Source organism: Chrysemys picta, chromosome 5, assembly GCF_011386835.1.
Source record: "Chrysemys picta bellii isolate R12L10 chromosome 5, ASM1138683v2, whole genome shotgun sequence".
In the NCBI taxonomy this organism is placed as follows: Eukaryota; Metazoa; Chordata; order Testudines; family Emydidae; genus Chrysemys; species Chrysemys picta.
The window spans coordinates 89,173,240-89,193,348 of NC_088795.1; the positions used below are offsets into that span (position 1 = coordinate 89,173,240).

Below are 20,109 nucleotides of genomic sequence, written 5' to 3' on the forward strand. Positions count from 1 at the left end.
TCAAGGACATGCTTGAGTATTTTTTTGGAGCAGAGCCTTAGTGCTCAGCATCTTACAGAATCAAGCTGTCTTGGCGGGGGGGGGGACAGCAAAATTCTCCAAAAGAACTGTATTAACTTCAGGAGGAAATCATGGGTGCAAAAACACTTCTAACCTGTTCCTAAAATCCTCCAATGATGGAGATTCCATAACCTCCCTAGGTAATTTGTTCCAGTGCTTAACTACCCATTCAGCTAGGAAGTTTTGCCTCCTATCTAACCTAAATTTCCCTTGCTGCAATTTAAGCCCATTACTTCTTGTCCTGTACTCACTGCATAAAGAGAACAATTTATCCTCCTCCTCTTTACAACGTTTTATGTACTTGAAGGCTATTATCAGGTCCCCACTCAGTCTTTTCTTCTCTAGACTAAACAAACCCAAATTTTCAATCTTTACTCAAAGGTCGTGTTTTCTAGGCCCTTAATCATTTTTGTTGCTCTCCTCTGGATGTTCTCCAATTTGTCCACATCTTTGCTGAAGAACTCCAGTTGAGGCCTTATCAGTGTTGAGTAGAGTGGAAGAATTACTTTTGTCTTGCTTACGGCACACCTACTAATACATCCCAGAACAATGTTTGTTTTTGTTTGGTTGGTTTTTGTTTTTTTGCAACAGCATTACTTTGTTGACTCACATTTAGTTTGGGATCCACTATCAATGTACTCTCTATGCCATTATCCAAATCATTTATGAAGATATGGAATGGAAACAGATCCCAAGACAGATCCCTGTGGGATTCCACTCAATATGTCCTTCCAGCTTGACTGTGAACCATTGATAACTATTCTCTGAGCATGGTTTTCTAACCAGTTGTGAAACCATCTTTTAGTTGGCTTGTCTAAGCTATATTTGTCTAGTTTGCTTATGAGAAGGTCATATGAGATACTATCAAAAGCATTACTGCTCCCCCTCTATCCACAAAGCCTATTACCCTATCAAAGAAGGATATTGGTTTGGACTGATATAATTTGTTCTTGATAAATCATGTTGACTGTTACTTATCACCTTATTATTTTCTACATGCACAATAATTGATTGATTTGTTCCATTATCTTTCCAGGTACCATAGTTAAGATGACTAATATATAATTACCTGGGTTGTCCTTATTCCCCTTTTTATAGATGGGTACTATATTTGCCCTTTCCTCTGCGATCTCTCCTTTCCTCCAGGAGTTCTTAAAGATAATTGCCAATGGCTCAAATATCTCTTCAACCAGTTCCTTAAGTATTCTAGAATGTATTTCATCGGGCCCTTCCAGCTTGAAGACATCTAACTTGGCTAAATTATTCTTAATTTTGTTTTCCCCTATTTTAGCCCCAGATCCTACCCCATTTACACTGATGTTAATTGTATTAGTCTTTTGATCGCTGTTAACCTCTTTGGTGAACACCGAAGCAAAAAATGCATTTAACATTGCAGCTATTGCTGTGTTCTCTGTTATTGTCATTACCACCTCATTGAATAATAGGCCTACCCTGTCCTTGGTCTTCCTTTTGCTTCTAATGTATTTGTAAAATGTTTCCTTCTTACCTTTAATGTCCCTAGATAGTTTAACCTCATTTTGTGCCTTAGCCTTTCTAATTTTGTCTCTACATGCTTGTGGTGGTGTTTTTTTATATTCCTCCTTCATAATTTGGCCTAGTTTCACTTTTTTTATGAATGAAGCATTTCAATTGATTTGCAACTATTCTATTTTTATTTATTTTACAGCAAATTTTGAAATTGTTGGTTTTCGCTCCACTGGGGAAATTTCAAAATTTTGAAATCATTTGTAAAACAGATTTTCCATCCTCCACTCAGCTGTAGAATATGAAACTGTTAGAACCACAGATAGAGATCTTTTACTTAATCTGTAATAGCTTATGATTTTTAGCACGGAAAATCTCCAGTTCATTCCCCAGTATATTAGCCAACATGGCGGCTTGCACACAAAAGATGAAAAAAAGCTTTTGCTGCTGATTTTTCTGAATTAGTTCATCTATGGTATCCCTGTAAAGACTTAAAGAAATACCCCTATACCTTGCAACCAGACTTTGCCTCTCTCAGTTAAAGCACACAAGATATTTTTTTAAAAGATCTTGTTCTGTTTCACATTCTCACTTGGCAAAGTAATGTTTTCATTTTCTAATGTCTGATGTGTTAGCTTTGTGCAAGCAAGTATGCTGAATCATTCTACTGTCAGTTTCATTTAAGTCCTACTGAACCTTAGGTGGTCAATACAGAATGTTGTAATGATGAGGTTTTCAAGTACTAACATGTTAGATATTAAAAAGCAAAAACAAAAAATAACTTTTTTGTATGAAAAATAAGATGACAATACATTCAAAAAGGTTTTTGAAAACTATCAAGCAGTTGCCAGGCTTTCTTGGGTAAAGGACACACAATTGACCTACAATTAAAATCATTTAAAAGCTTCTGTTTTCCCCCTGCCCAACTCTCACCCCTGGATCTATCATCAACTATTATAAATCTATTGTAAATAAGTTTCTGTTGTAAATTTAGATTCCATATTAATAGCTGTTTCATTTACTCTACTAACATTGACTCTTAGCTGCACCCCTTAAAATGCCCAACATTCACTCAACTTTCTTGGTTGTTTCCACCCTCCTCCAATGTTCCAAGGTGGGTTATTGTTTTGGCTTTGTTTTTATACTTCCTTGTCTTTTGGGTTGTTTCCCTGTATTCTCATAAATCCTTAGACATTCTGGGGATGCCCTTGCTCACTCTATAATATATAGATTCACACACTAGACCTCTTTAACTTTCCTCAGACCTCCTGGTCATTCCTGAAGCTTCACTACACTTGACGGGTGCTGTCAATTTAATGCTGTTGCCCTCTCCAACACTTCTCCAGACTTCCTTGTTGCCTATTAGCCAGGATGGGTAAGGAATGGTGTCCCTAGCCTCTGTTTGTCAGAGGGTGGTGATGGATGGCAGGAGAGAGATCACTTGATCATTACCTGTTAGGTTCACTTCCTCTGGGGCACCTGGCATTGGCCACCGTTGGTAGACAGGATACTGGGCTGGATGGACCTTTGATCTGACCCAGCATGGCCATTCTTATGTTCTCTTCACTAATTCTCTAGTACTTGTAATAAATAAAGATAATGACAATTTCAGAGCCTCTCCTATTCCATTTTATGTCTATCTCTTCCTCTTCTAACTTTCTTTTGGGATCTCAGAAGAGATCGTGCAACTTGGCCTTTGAAGAAGTGATTTTCCTCCCAACCTCTATAGGTCTATTAATATTCAAGTATTCAGTTACTACGATAATGCAGATCCACTATAATGAAGTAATGGAGTTTGCAGTGCAATTAGTATTCAGCTTTTAGTACAGTGAGTTGATTTCTGGGTTAATGAGTGCTTTAGGAACTATAAAGGTGACAATGACTTGTCCTACAGCCAATGATATTGGTTAGATATGAAGGTGGACATAACAGCAAATGGTACAGTGACTGCCTTACTGTCCTGATACTCAGTCACAAAGGTTTCATCTTTATTTAAATGTGTTGTCAATGACCTGTAAAGTTAAATGTGGAAAGTATAAGTGAAAAATTCATATTTACTGGTTTTCAGGAAGGGGTCCCCACTATTTCCATAGGAAATCCACTTTGCTCCTTTCATGAGGTCACAACACCTAGGTCCAGATTTTGCCCTTGAATGTATGTCAGGCTGCCACTGAAATCAAAGGGAGTGGCATGTGTGCATCTGAGGACAGATTTCAGCTTTTAGAATAGAGCTGATGATCAGTGCATAGAATTAGGATTCTATGAGTCTGGCACATAGATGTATATTTCTTTTCCTTTTAATTCCATTAACAGAATTGATTAGATCCTGGAGTTACTGCCTTCCAGTGGTTACAAACAATTATTTTAAATTTCATGTACAGATTTGAAACTGGTGTCCAACAGGGTCCAGGAAAATTGACCTTCAAGGCAATGTACTAGGTTAAATAAATCAAGAAAATATTTTTTCAGTACATTTGTTCAATAACATTTTACATATTTTTTTTAAAGTGGGTGTATTCAACTATAATAAATATTATAAATAATAGCATAAATAATGGGAATAAAGTGAAAATAATCATTTTAATTACCAAGCACCCTGACTCCCACAGCCAAAGCACATAGGCCAATAAATTACTTTATCATAATAATAATGATAAAAAAATATTTATGTGAAACCAGCTCATGAATGCATGCAAGTTCTAGGGTGAGCCATGAGTTGTGCAGAGGCAACATCTCTGCTTGTCTGTGTTGATTAGTGCCCCTTTAATATATTTTGTCTCTCTCCTTTGATATAATTTGTACTTCCTGATCATTTTCTTTTTAGTGTATTGTTATTTATCAGAATTAAAGTGCACTTCTACCTAATAATGTCACAGTTGAAAAAAGTATTTTTCAATATATAAGGTGACTCTTGGAAATTTAGGGACCCCAAGTCACCCTGCCCAGCTGGACACATACATCGGTGGGAGAGGGGGTGCTGTAAGAAAAGGGAGAGGCTGCTGCTTCTGCTTGAAAGACCCATGCAAGGGATTCCCGCACCAAAGAACTGGTAATTCTTGGGTGGGCCTAATATAGAACATTCTTCCAGAGCAAAAAGAAACAAGGCACAATTGTAAGGGCCTGCTGTCCTGCCTGGAGAGACAGGAAATGGCCTCTGTCCCTATTCCAGGTGTGAGTAGGTGAATTATAAATCAGAGATGCCTGGGTACAGCCCTCGCCTTTTCTCCCCTCCCACTGTGTGGCAGATAAAAGAGACGCAGGGTGAGGAGTAGCTAATGTGTAGAATGAGGCACCCCAGCAATAGTGGGCAAAGTAGTGCTGTAACTCATTCACTGAGGTCTCTGCTATGTTTCTCTGCCAGCTTTTAGTGAGATGGGTGCTCTCCCACTGATCCCCACATCTCAGGTCTGCTACATGTTTTTTCAGATATTGTCTTTCCCTGTCCTCCCCCCTCAACTGTGTCTTTTATGGGAGGAATGTCACTCTCCCTGAAAGACGGCCAGTTTTTCTGGGATTGTGGAAAAGGGCACATGTGCTTCTTCCCAGTCCCTTTGCTAATTGCCCCATCTATTGTCTCTCCCATCTCTTGGAAGAGTATGACATAGATTGGGGTATTTTTTAGGGGAATTAATGGGGAATGGGCCACAGGTGTGCTCATTACATCCTTTAGACATCTTTTCCTACAGAGGGAAGAGGTTCTCACGTTGATTTTGCCACCCCCATTCTAGAGAAACTCCCCCATGCATTGTCTCCTCCTTCTCTATCTCACCTCCAGGAGAACCACAGAAGTTATGCTGCCTGGGGGATGTTCCGCAGTTGAGACAGCAAGGTCTGAAGTTGTCCTCTATTTGGCAGATCATGTTGCTATCTAATGTATATTACTCTCAAAAGACAGATGGTCAAACTCTGTGCTAACTTGCAATCCTATTCAATTCAATTAGATTGAATAAGGGGTGTAAATCAGTGTTGAATATGACCACAGTGTCATTGGAATTTGTCTGCAGTCCTCCTGAAGTTCTCATATCTCACTGTTTCTTTATCCTTTGCTTCTACTTCCCTTTCCTTACTTTCTGCTTTTTGTTTTCCTAATGATTCTCTGTCATGATGCATGACATTGTCACTGTAACCTAGGATGTCAAACATATGCCAGACTAATTTCTCAATGCCAGCATGTCACAGAATATGTGTAACTGTGATCAGCCAAGAGTCTTATTTTGATCTTCAATCTGTGACATTAAAATAAAGTTTGGATCTTATAGGCTACATTCATTTGCTCCTGCTGACAGAACATGGTGAAAATTTTATCCAGTCACTGAATACTTGCCTGGCACTTTTTTGTATCTTTATTGAGTTGTTGATTCAGCTGCCAATCTAAGACAATTTTACTGCCCACAAGCACCAGCGGATACATCACATGGTTGACACACTTCTCTCAATATGCCAAAATCTTCATAATGGGTACCTAATAGACAAGATAGATTTTTCTTTTCTTTTTGTTGGTGTATCTTTACTCTTGTAATACTATAGAAGTCCATAAAATAATACTAACTGAAAAAGAATCTGGATAAGGGGAAATGGATGCCCTTCTTCATGTGTGTTTTCTGGTTAGCAGCGCATTTTTAAATACTCCTGTTCCTTTTTAGCAGACTTAGCCTACAATGCTAAGTTTTACTAGCTACTTGCACATGCTAGAGGGAAAGGACTCCAGTGATACCATGGGAAGAGAAATTAGAGGCCCTATCTATACAGATTGAAATTTGGTTTGGTTGTTCTACTGAATATTGTGGGCTGGATTTTCTGCTCAAGGGGCACAAAGCAAACTGAAGTCTATCAGATTCCCACAGGAGAATTCTCCCTGTGTTGGGCAAATCTCTGCTGATGTAAAGCCAGTTGATATAACCCTATACCAGCTTCCCTACCAACTCTGTGTAAGGGGGAGGACAGAGACATGTAAGTGGTGGACTGGCGATGAGACAGACATGGAAAGGGTTAGAGTGGAGCAGAGGCCCCTATGCCTGATCCTCCACTGAGGTAAACTCCAATAGACAAGTTAGATTAGGCTCCCTAGTGCTCTGTATTCCACTGAGTGGCTGAAGATCAAGGAGCCACAACCAGCTCACTGTGAATCAGGGCCTATATGTTTTCTGAGCAGATGAGGAGGAGAAACAATGAAGCAAAACAAGGCCCCCTAACATTTTTTTTCAACCGAGGTTACCTTGAAATTGCATGAGATGGAAAAACTCAGGTACTGACCCCTTACCCATCATATGGTATTCTTGGCCAAATTCCGAGGTGAGTAATTAAATTATGCCTTCCTAAATTGTTCCTTGTAGCTGAAGTATAATGCTACTGTGGACAGATGACCCATTTCACCCCAAAACGGTTGGCCTTCAGAAGCGGCAAAGTGATCCTCTGTTTGTAATAGTGTCTGAGGATCCCTCTGGGTGAAAGGTTTAATGTAAATGTAAGATTGGTAACATCATGAATCTGCTCGTTGCCCAGTACACAGTGTTTGTGTAATTCAATTCACTAGTGGACCATCAACCAGTCTTCTCAGATCCAGCACAATGGAATATCATAAATGTAAGGTTCATGTATCATTTCAATTTAGTGTCACGTGTCATTTGAACTTTGAACCGAAATATTGAGATTGGTTTAGTCTGGATAGCTGTTCTGTCTGGAATTGGCATATTACATTTTTAAAGATCCTTGTTTTAAAAGCATACTTCTCTTTCCTGCTACATTAAGGTGTCTGTCTAATAACAGAGGTAGTATAAAGTTTTCTGCTCTTTGAGATCTGCTTGTTGTCTTGGGTAGAAAAAAATGAAATCATGTGACTAGGAATCACTCACAGAAGTAAATGGCACTCTGACAGGCCATTAGTAAATTTGAAAGGAAAGCAGATTTTTGCTACAGTATTCAGAAGAGACCTTTGCTGCCCTTTAAATTATGCATTTTTAGAGACATGAATATGGTATCATGCAATGTTGCAATAGGTTTATGGCAAAGATAAAAGCTTTTAGAAAAAAGGACTGAGACAAACAAGTGTTGTTCTACATCATGGGTCTGAGTATCCCCTGGCAACACCTACTGAGGAAAAAATCTCTCTAAACATATAGGCTTTTACTTTTCTATTTGATAGTTTCAGGTCACACAGCCCCTAAGATTCTTTCCAGATGTATAATAAGTAAAAGAATAATAAAAATACAGAAGTAACTGTAAAAAGATAAAAAAAAAATCATTTGTACTAGTAGATAGCTTTTTAAAACTACACTGCAAATCATCTCAACAATTCATCTATACATCACATTGCTGAAATTAATAATTTCAATTAACTGCTTACATTCTTTTGTTTTCTGAAAATGCTCAAATTTCTTTCAACTGTGCACAGAAATACAATATTAATAGCTTCTTCAGGAATTCACTGTTCAGATCTTTTAGATTCATGCAATCAATCACTTACCAGTTTCATAAAACTGGTGGAAAATTGACTAATCGTGTTGAAACTAGAGTAGACAATTCTGAACTGCACTGTGGCACGTTTATTGCAAATAATTGTTAGTGATCCTATAGAAAAGATTACAGTGCTGTGAAAGATATTACCCAACACAGATCAGCGTATGCAACACTATACCTTCTACTGGAAAACTTCCAGGCAAAATCAATAGTGGTTTAGATTTTCTGAAGCCAGCCAATGTGGAATTGTTAATGTCATCCATTTAGCGCAAGACATATAACAGAGGGCAGTTATATCCTCCTGACTAAGAGATGATAAAGGTAACTCAGGAGGTATAGAGATTATAGAAAATAAAGATCTAAATAACATTACACACACTGAAATATACTGAGTAGTAAAATAAATAGTAATAAACAGTAGTAAAATTGAATTATGCCAATAGTTAACATTTTTTAAAAGCTCACTCTATAACATTAATAAAATATCTAAATGGATAATATGTATATTTCTGCAATCAGATATGCACAGACCAACATTTGTGTGTTTGTGGATCAGACTGCTAAACTGTGGCCTAAATTTCCTATGAAAACAATTTAGATTGGCTGCTGGTTACTGCAGGTGAATGCAATTTGATGCTCAAAAAAGAGACATGTCAAAAGTGTAGAATAAAATTATGATAATTACAAAATATATATTATATATACAGGTCTCTGTTCTTGATATACAAGAATGGTAAAAGAATGAGACTGATGATAAACAAATAGAATATATAACTACATATTAGAGATTTTTGTTTATTTATATGACAACATCATGAAGATTTACATTCTTTTGCATTGGTAAAAGTAGCCACAAAATCTTTTATAGCACCTATCTAGTTAAACAAATAAAAAAAGAATAAAGAGAATTCACTACAGAATACAAAAGTTAGATACTTTACAGTTGCCTTTATGTATAATAGCAATAATATAATTACCCCCAAAATGATGAATGAAAGGATCAATCATGTTTTTCAAACCTAAAGGATGGGTCCTTTTAAAGAGAGTGTATTTTTCATAGTGATTCCCATTAACTGTCATTTTTAACAATTTGATGTTTTAAGCTTCCTTCCTTCCTTTAGAGGTTTCTTTTCCTTTACCTCCATTTCCTATTATTTGTTCCTTTATGCGCTTTATGTTGGTGATAACCATAATTAATAATCAGGACTACTTGCTGCTTCATTTTTCATGACAAAATCATTCAGAACAAAGAATGTTACATGTGTCTTCAAAAAAGCTCTCTTTCCCATTCTTTAACAGAAGATAATGTGTTCATGTTTTGCATTTGCCATTAAACACCGGTATCTAAAATGCTTAGTACCTGATCATTTCATATCTGAAGAACATATTTAAGTTATATTTTGTACTTTTAAATAATTGCTTTCAGATTTATTCCCATTGAGTGCTGGTGACATCCAGCAGTCAGAAATATTTTACAGATGCTATCTTCATGACATTCAACTCATGCCTCATCTCCATTATCCCTGATGGAATGTGGTATTTTTGGCTTCAGGAAGATAATCCATGACTACTATCTCCTGCCTGCAAAATAAATAAATAAATAAATAAAACATTACAATACGCCTAAACCCAGTTGTCTATGCTACTTAATAGCTATTTCAGTTGACTTTAGCTGGCAAATCCTTTATATCAAACAATTCCTTTCTTCATCCCCTTATAAATACATTTTGTTATACTTCTGGGTGATTATGAACTACTACTCAGGGATCAAACTGAAGGAAAATGCAGAGGAACAAACCACTTCAGCCACTTTTCTTCCAGCTATCTATCTAGGTGATGAACTGGCTCTCGTTGTGATAGTATCTGAGCACCTCATGATTATTAATGGATTTCATCTTCATAGCACCCATGTGAGATTAGGCAGTACTATCCTCATTTTACAAATGGAGAACTGAGCTACTGTGTAGATTAAGTGATTTGTTCAAGTTTGCTCATTCTAAATAAGATCACATGATAAGTCTTTGGCTGATCCAGGAATTGAATCCATGCCACTTGAATCCCAGTGCAGGGCCTTGTCCACTAGACCATCTGTCCTTTTAAGCCCTGCATGTGAGTACCATCACCACAAATCCTCACCACTACAACTCTCAGTAGCAGAGAAGAGTGGAGAACTGTGAACTAGCAATGCAGAGAGAGCTCACCCCTTGGCTTTGAGTGGTCCAGGATCTTGAGAACGGAGAGTGTGAGGAAAAGAAGAGAGAGAGAATGGGGAACTAGTGGATGGACAAAAAGAGAAATGTGGTAATTGCAATGAGAAGTAATACCGAGAATATGGCAGATATTGTGGGGTTGAAGAGGTCAGTGAGCAGTTTGCAGAAGGGGGTGAAATGTGTTCAGAAAGCAGAGTAATATAGGCTGAGGGCCTAATCGATCTCTCACTCCTCAATCGCCTCCTCATCCCCAAGCAAGTGAGTAGCTCCAGTGCAGTTAGTAGTAGTTATTTAGATGTTGTGAAGGAAGAAGAGGTCCAACAGAATTGAAACTATTGTTAAAAAAATTCAAAGGAAACATTTCAATTTGGATTTTGTTTAAATGTACATCTGGCATTGCATACACAGGTTAGACATTGCTTTTCAGCAGTCACAATAGAAAGCAGCATATTTGTACTAACGACAATTCAGTCTCGGAGCAACTGTCAACTAAATTAGGCCTCAGTTCAAGGAAGCGTCCCTAAGCAGTACAGCAAACATGCATAAATCCCATTGCTTAAAGTTAAGCACATACTTAAGTACTTTCTTGAACAATGATGGGCTTAAGTGCATGCTTAGGTGATTTCTTGAATCGGAGTCACAAAGAATAATAAATAAACCACTCATGCAACAATTCACTTTTCATTTTCTTTGTCTTGACAATGGATTTTCATCAGCACATGCTGTTTATATGAGGATTGGGTTTTTTATTAATGGATACTTTTCTTTTTCAGACTTGAGTCTCCAACTAGATCTTTGATAATGGAAGCTCCCAGGGGAGTACAAGTTAGTGCAGCTGCAGGAGATTTAAAGGCAACGTGTAGGAAAGAACTGCACTTGCAGTCCACGGAAGGGGAGGTAAGCTCAGTCTGCAATGAAATACTATGCAGTTCTGTCCATCAAAAAAAGTAAATAATATAAAGAAACTATTTAACTGATACTGTATGTAAGAATCAGGGGTATACGGTAAGAAATTATCTGTAGCTGCCTGAATTTAAAAATGGATTTACTCCAGCCTGGCTCATGAATTATTCTTTGTTTGCTTTCTAAAAAAACATGTGAATGGTTAAATTTTGTTCACACCATTTCTCTTAGGAAAAAGAATGTTAACAAAATACAGATGTGAGTATTTGCCCTAGAAATAGCATGGCATAGAATGCTGCTTAACATAGCAGCAGAGGACAAGTTTCCCCAAATCCATCACCAGAGTCCTGGTACAGAGGCAGGTATGAGCTAGGATTTTGCACATATACACAATTACGTTGTGTGAATGTGCACAGAGAGAGTTAAATTGAAAATTTGGACCCAATCAATGAATCTTAAATTTGGAATGATATCTTGACAAAGCCTGAGAAAGGAAGAGGTGTTATATTTTCTAACTTTCCCCAATTCAGTTTCACTGCTCTCTCTCCTTAAATTGTTGTTTCCTCTCTGAGAGATTGAAAGTTTTAGTTCAATGATATACCACACCATCCATGTGATATTTCAGTGATCAGTTCAGTATGAATAGATTTTTGGGGCGGGACTCTCCACTTGTGTGGTCATTTATACCTGTGCAAAGTGGGTATAAAATGCGACCAGAGCAAAATGAGAATCAGATCCTTGGTTTTGTTGCAACTCAGTTAATGTGTGATAGTGGTGACTGGAAGATTACTGGAATGAGAAGGAATCTTTTAATTTTCTTACCTAAAATTAAAATACACCTCTACTCCGATATAACACTGTCCTCGGGAATCAAAATATCTTACCGTGTTATAGGTGAAACCGTGTTATATCGAACTTGCTTTGATCCACCGGAGTGCGCACCCCTGGCCCACCAGAGCGCTGCTTTACCACATTATATCTGAATTCGTGTTATATTGGGTCGCGTTATATCGGGGTAGAGGTGTAATATTAAGAAATCTTGGACAATAGCCTCTCGAGAGCTCAGTTCCCAACTAGACAATTCAGTGAAGTGGCTAGATTTTCAAATTGTTCTTAGTGGGAATTGCTGGGTTCTAAGTACTTTTGAAAATCTGGCCACTTCATTTAGGTACCTGAGAACTTAAGCTCTTTTGAAAATCTGTCTCCTTGTGTTTATATATCACAGCTTCCCCAAAGAATCCCAAATGTTTCACAAACTATACAAAATGCGTATAACAGCTTTGAAATATACCCACATCTGTGGTGATGGGTAGCCACCAACCATTGCACAGCATAGTGTATTACAATACATACAGGAATGTTGTGGCCAAGGACTCTGGGTCAGAGCTCTACTTTTATGACAATTTTCAAGGGATTTTTAATTTCCATGCAGCATACTTAAAGCACAATGATAATTTTTCTGGCACTAAGCCTAGATTCTCCACTCTTGTTCTGTGCCTCCTTTTCAATTTTTCTCCAAAACCCACTTCTTCCCACAATCCCTTAAGAAGTTACTCTCATACTAGTGCAACCCTCAGAAAATCTCATTTAAAGAGAAGGAACTTATATGATGCATTTCAAATGACACAAGGAAAACAGCTGTTTTAGAGCAAAACTAAACCTTTAGGCTCAACATTCTGCAAAGGACAGCATGTAGCCAAAGGGACACCCTAAAGGTATGTCACAGTAACCATTTCTCCCATGATTCCCCCTAGCTGTGGGGTACCTAAGCTACTTCACTCTTTGGGGGCATAGCTTATTTCCCCATGTATATGCTTCTTCCACTATTTCCACTGGTCATTGTGTCTGGGTGGAGGGAGTGAATTTGTGGCTCTGGCTACTCCCCATCCACTCCTCACCCATTCTTAGCACCTTCTCATCCACTTTCTTACAGTGGAGAATACAGGTTGTGCAGTTCTTCTCTCACATCAGCAGCTGAGGGGGAGGAGAGGGCAAAAATAATGTGTCCTATGTGGCCATGTTAGGATTAGTGATAATCTAGATTTTATTTCTACTAGCCTCCAACCTCCCTCACCCTTGCCCAGTCTAACATGTCCTTGAGTCATGTTACATTTTCCACGTAGTACCTGTGTCTTACTTTTGCTCTACCTTTAATGGCATTTCTCATGTACTAATGTAATACTCAAACTTTTTTTAAACTGTTAGCTCTTTGAGGCAGTGAGTGTGTCTTTAATTTCTCTGTTCAGCACTATGCACATCTATGGTGCTTTTACAAATGTTTTATTATAATAATAATCATAGGTGCTGACTCCAGGGCTGGCGCACCCATGGTTAAAAAATAGTGGGTGCTTAGCACCTACCAGCAACCAGCTCCCCACCTCCCCACCAGCGCCTTCCACCTGCCAGCGGCCTCACCGATCAACTCCTCCCCATCCCTCCCAGCAGCTCCTGCCCACCGTGATCGGCTGTTCTGCGGCATGCTGGAGGCACTGGGGGGAGGGGAAGGAGTGGAGATAGGGCATGCTCAGGGGAGGGGGCAGAACAGGGGTGGGAAGAGGTGGGACGGGGTCTGGGGCAGAGTGGGGGTTGAGCACTCCTGGGTCAAGGAGGAAGGTGGCACCTGTGATAATTGTGAACCAACAGTTGTGAGGATAACCTCTAGCCCATGGGTTGATGAGGGATTTTGTCATGTACTCTGACTGCTATTTGCCTTCCATTCTTCTGAAGTACTGTTCTCTCATTTCCATGTAAGGTATTTTTGTAAATGACATTAAATGACCTAGTTTAGCCTAGATACTTTGGTAATGAGCACCTAAGGACAGTTAAATTGATTAGATTCTTTATCCAAAATTCAGATTCACTTAAGTGTTCAAACTTAACTGCCTCTAGATGTCATGGAGTTGTAGCAAGATTGACAAAACTATTCAGGTGATAAAAGAAGGCTCCATTCTCAGATAAGGGTTGCAGATATTTTACTCCTAACACAAGTCTCTGTTTAGAATGTTAATAAATTATCTCAACACAAACCTGACAGGTTCTTGGCTGAACACCAAATTGGAGCATTTGTTAAATTCTTAAACTGACATGAAAAGCATAGAAACCAAAACTCTATACACATCTGGGATTTCCCAGGTGGTTGATTCCATAATGATTTGTTAATTCATTAATAGTTGTCATGAAACATTACTTTCCTGCCCACCACCTACCAGACAAGCACCACCCCTAATAGATAGTTATCATAGCCAAAATTATTTTATATGCTTATGATACTTTGTTTAATTCTTCTAATGCTGGTAACTTTTGTGTTCAGCAAAGAAACATCCATGGATCTGCCCCTAAATAAACACAGGAATTCCATACTGGATCATACCAAGGTCCATCATATCTGGTATCCTCTCTCCAACATTGGCCTGTACAAAATGCTTCAGTGAAAGATGCAAGCAATCTGCATAGGCAAATAATTTGTTATTCCCCGCCCCCCCCTTGACTCATCCTGATCTCTAACAGAGATTGCTTTAAGCATTGAAGCATGAAGATTAATATCCCTTCCACAACATTTTTGTTACCATTAATTATGATAACTGTGGATATTCTTGAGCTCCATACGAATGTTCAATTCCTGTCTCCACTGCAACTTCATGTGGTATAGCAAATGATGTGAGGAGGTGGCAGGGGGGTTGCTGGATGTAGAGATAGCAGGTATCTTACGCTCTTTCCACTCCCCTCTTCCCTCATCCCCTACAAAAAGTCCAAATGTCCTTATAATGCAAGGTTCTGGGAAACAGATAGCTCAAGAGATTGGTAGCAGGCTACCACACTGGGTTCTTGTGGGTCAGCATTTCATCTGTCATCCGGGTCAGTGGTGATAGCAAATAGTACTGACTAACTGATGGTAGGTAGGGAACCTATGAGTAATGATCTGGCAGACTTAATTCAGTTCCTAAGGGACAGATTTCCACATCAGAACACCTGTATCACAGTTGCTGGAACGCATGTCCCCGTGTGCTTTTTGTCACCTATAAATGATAGTACCAGAAGCACTAGAATGCCATTCCGGTTCCCAGCAGATAACCCAAAGACTTACTGAGCATGAAGACTAAATTATCTTTTCATCCCAAAAGTGGTCCTTCTAGCATATGTTTTGGTTGAGCAGTCTGGAAGAGCATGACTGTTGATGCCCATTTTGTATTTTTCTGTGGACACAAAGGGGACTTCAGTGTTCAAGGCTAGCAGTCCAGCACCATTCATAGATTCATAGATTCTAGGACTGGAAGGGACCTCGAGAGGTCATCAAGTCCAGTCCCCTGCCCTCATGGCAGGACCAAATACTGTCTAGACCATCCCTGATAGACATTTATCTAACCTATTCTTAAATATCTCCAGAGATGGAGATTCCACAACATCCCTAGGCAATTTATTCCAGTGTTTAACCACCCTGACAGTTAGGAACTTTTTCCTAATGTCCAACCTAGACCTCCCTTGTTGCAGTTTAAGCCCATTGCTTCTTGCTCTATCCTTAGAGGCTAAGGTGAACAAGTTTTCTCCCTCCTCCTTATCCCTTTTAGATACCTGAAAACTGCTATCATGTCCCTCTCAGTCTTCTTTTCCAAACTAAACAAACTCAATTCTTTCAGCCTTCCTTTATAGGTCATGCTCTCAAGACCTTTAATCATTCTTGCTCTTCTCTGGACTCTCTCCAATTTCTCCACATCTTTCATGAAATGCGGTGCCCAGAACTGGACACAATACTCCAGTTGAGGCCTAACCAGCGCAGAGTAGAGCGGAAGAATGACTTCTCGTGTCTTGCTCACAACTCACCTGTTAATGCAGCCCAGAATCATGTTTGCTTTTTTTGCAACAGCATCACACTGCTGACTCATATTTAGCTTGTGGTTCAGTATAACTCCTAGATTCCTTTCTGCCGTACTCCTTCCTAGACAGTCTCTTCCCATTCTGTATGTGTGAAACTGATTGTTCCTTCCTAAGTGGAGCACTTTGCATTTGTCTTTGTTAAACTTCATCCTATTTACTTCAGACCATTTCTCCAATTTGTCCAGATCATTTTGAATTATGACCCTGTCCTCCAAAGTATTTGCAATCCCTCCCAGTTTGGTATCATCTGCAAACTTAATAAGCGTACTTTCTATGCCAATATCTAAATCGTTAATGAAGATATTGAACAGAGCCGATCCCAAAACAGACCCCTGCATAACCCCACTTGTTATGCCTTTCCAACAGGATTGGAAACCATTAACAACAACTCTCTGAGTATGGTTATCCAGCCAATTATGCACCCACCTTATAGTAGCCCCATCTAAATGGTATTTGCCTAGTTTATCGATAAGAATATCATGTGAGACCATATCAAATGCCTTACTAAAGTCTAGGTATACCACATCCACTGCTTGTCCCTTATCCACAAGACTCGTTATCCTATCAAAGAAAGCTATCAGATTGGTTAGACATGATTTGTTCTTTACAAATCTGTGCTGGCTATTCCCTATCATCTTACCACCTTCCAAGTGTTTGCAGATGATTTCCTTAATTACTTGCTTCATTAACTTCCCTGGCACAGAAGTTAAGCTAACTGGTCTGTAGTTTCCTGGGTTGTTTTTATTTCCCTTTTTATAGATGGGCACTATATTTGCCCTTTTCCAGTCTTCTGGAATCTCTCCCGTCTCCCATGATTTTCCAAAGATAATAGCTAGAGGCTCAGATACCTCCTCTATTAGCTCCTTGAGTATTCTACAATGCATTTCATTAGGCCATGGTGACTTGCAGGCATCTAACTTTTCTAAGTGATTTTTAACTTGTTCTTTTTTTATTTTATCTGCTAAACCTACCCCCTTCCCATTAGTATTCACTATGTTAGGCATTCCTTCAGACTTCTCGGTGAAGACCGAAACAAAGAAGTCATTAAGCATCTCTGCCATTTCCAAGTTTCCTGTTACTGTTTCTCCCTCTTCACTGAGCAGTGGGCCTACCCTGTCTTTGATCTTCCTCTTGCTTCTAATGTATTGATTCATGTGCACTAAGTTGTATTAGAAATTGGCAAAGCAAGTAAGTGGAGAAAAATTACATGAGAGAATTTCAATCACAGAGATTAATACAATTAAAAATTATTCCTAATAAATAGTTTACAATCTATTTCCTTGTTAACTTAGTAATGACTCTAGAGTTTATCATTATTGTTCTATTAGTATATCACATTCGTAAGTGCAATCAGACACATTTTAAAAGTAATCTTTGCCCTTCTGTAATAAACAGAGCCTTTGTCAATCAGTCTTTGTGCACATGGTGTTTGCCGTATTTGAGACTAGAGGTTTTATACTAGAAAATAGTTATTTTGTTTTGTTCACATACTGCCTAATCAAATTGAACTTTATAAGGTTTGGAGACATTTACTTATTCTGTAAATCACTTGAGATAAATGTATTGAATCTGTATTTTCTTTCTGTAGAAAATATTACAAGAAAGGAATTGTCTAGCACTTGGAATACATTTGTTATAACCATATTAGCAGAACATTATGAATTTACCATGGATTAAGCCATGAAAGATAGACTTCCCTTTTATTTAAGAAAAAATTTAAAGTTTTGTGGGTTTTTTTTTAAGAATAAAACTGTTTACCAAATACTTTTCCTCCAGTTCTATTTTTTGTACAGTATAATCCTTAGCCTCCCACAGCACAAACTGAAAGTCTTTGCAAGCATTCTGCCTTCTGCTGTCTGATCCATTTTCTTTTTATTTACTTCAGTATTATAATAATCCTTTTATCTGTATTATAAATAATAATGCATGATCCCAGATTGAATACTGGAGGCTGTAATTTAGTCTTAGGTTCTGCTGCCCTTTATAAAGCACTTGAGCTGCACCCTTGTGATTCAAGGCATCAGCAGAATCCTTTGATTCAATTACAGCTTGGCATTTAATTGTGAACTATGTATTACTCTATAAATAAACCATAGCCAATGGTTTAAAGCAGCAATCATTTACACATAAAATGGAATCAGAAACTCTGGGCATTAAAAGATCTTATCAGCTCACATAAGTGGTAAAAAGAACATTCCATCATTGCAAATGCATCCCCCTGGCTGCTAGTTGACTATTACTTCCACATATAAACACAATAGAAAAGTTCAAAGATGTTCAGATCACTTCTGAATAATGCTATTCGCATCCTGTAGCTACTAGCTTTTGGTACTCCTGCAAATATATAAAAGTTCATTGAGTTGTACCAAAAAATTACCAGTATATAACAGTAACAAGTTTAAAGGATTATTTGATGCTGGCAACTCAGTGGTCCAAAATATGACTTGCCTAGCCCAGCTCTTATGAAACCTAATTCTGATTCTCCTATTTACCCAAACTGCTCCCATGTAACAGACTCTGAACTTTAGCAGCATCACATTGGCTAACAAAGGCCAAGTGTAATCAAGAAAAAGAGACTCTTGGTCTACACAGCTGCTGGGACAAGTCTTGCAGCCTGGGTCAATAGAGTTGTGTTAGCAGGGCTCATGCTAGAAAGTCCACTAAAAATAGCAAAGTGGACATTCCAGGTTGGGCTGGACTTCGGACTCTGAAGTCTGAGGGGTAGGGGTGGGCTTCAGAGCCAAGCTCTAGCCCAAACCAGAACATCAAAGTAATGTCTACACAGCTATTTTTAGCATGCTAACCCTAGCCCTGATAGTGCAAATCTGTTGACCCAGACTGCAAAACTCACTCCCGGCAGCTGTGTAAACCACCCTCTGAGACTACTCATATATGCGAACATATCCATCTTTATTGTCACCTTGTCCCCCCACTCCATCCCCCTTTGGTTGTTTATCCACCTTCTGTGCCTAGTTATTATAATCCTAGACTGCAGGATCTCTTGGGCAGAGGATTGTCTTTGGTTTTTTTTATTTATACATTGCCTAGCATAATGGGGCCCAATCCCTGTCTCGGGCCTCTAACTACTACCATAATAATAAATAATAATGACATTACAAATTATGCTAAATATTAGGATATATTTCCTAAATATCTCACTGTGAGACTGTTGACTATCATCCCCAAGGAAGTGGTTGAAACACCATTATTTGTATCTTTTCAAACCTTACAAAAGAGTTGACAGTACACTTTTCTCCTGATCTTCTGTGGCTTTTTGTCCTTAATATCTTTGGGCTTCTGTGACTTATTCATCAAAATAAATATCATTCAATAAAAGAATTATAATTATTGGGTCAAACTCCAATTTTAGTTACACTTGTGAAAATTCCATTGAAGTAAACAGAGTCACTCCAGATTTATATCTGTGTAACTGAGATCAGAATTCACTGTAGTCATCTAAATATTTATATGGCTCTATATTATCTGGTCCAGTAAGTTTGGAAAGAAGTCTGAGCTACCTGATCTGTTGACAGTGAAGGCTATGACTACAGCTGGCTGGAAAAATTCGAGTGAAATGTTTTTTGTTTTGTTTTTTTGGAATTTCCTGATTCATCAAAATCAAAACATTTTTGCGGAGAGGGTTTATTTCTGATGGAGTTCCAACAGAACTAAGCCTGTCAGGCAGGTTTCCTACCAGCCTACCTAATAGCAGCTTCCAGGCTCCCAACTCCTTGACAGCCACCTGGTGGGCTGATAGGGAGCCTGGAAGCCCCAGTTCTTAAGGTTCATGGCTCCTCAGCATACAGGGTTCCAGGAAACAGCCCATGTGGTGGTTTGCTTTGGAGCAGGGAATGCTTGGCTTTCAGAGTCCACAGCTCTGGAGCGAGTCACCAGGCAGTCTACCCCAGAGCTAGTGCTCCATTTCCTTTTGCAGAGAATTTTGAAATTTGTGGATTTTGTTCTGCATTGGAACAAATCCAGCCTTTGAAATTTCTAAGTCCTCCTTGAAATTGAATGACTTTTGTTTGCCTGGCTCTAGTGTTGCCAGAGTAGAAATGACTGTTTGAAGGCAACTATAATTTCAGGGATGAAATAATGCCTGAAGTGAATTCATTAAAAATTA

The 20,109-nt window shown here is 38.6% G+C and overlaps 1 protein-coding gene across 2 annotated transcripts in view; it reads left to right on the forward strand.

Moving 5' to 3' along the window:
- Nucleotides 1–20,109, forward strand: part of SGCZ (sarcoglycan zeta) — an 895,864-nt gene that overhangs the window by 852,611 nt on the left and 23,144 nt on the right. For both annotated transcript variants that reach the window (XM_005282086.4, XM_065596823.1), the window contains one exon: nt 10,985–11,108. In XM_005282086.4, coding sequence (XP_005282143.1) covers nt 10,985–11,108 — 124 coding nt within the window. The remainder of the gene's footprint in view (nt 1–10,984; nt 11,109–20,109) is intronic.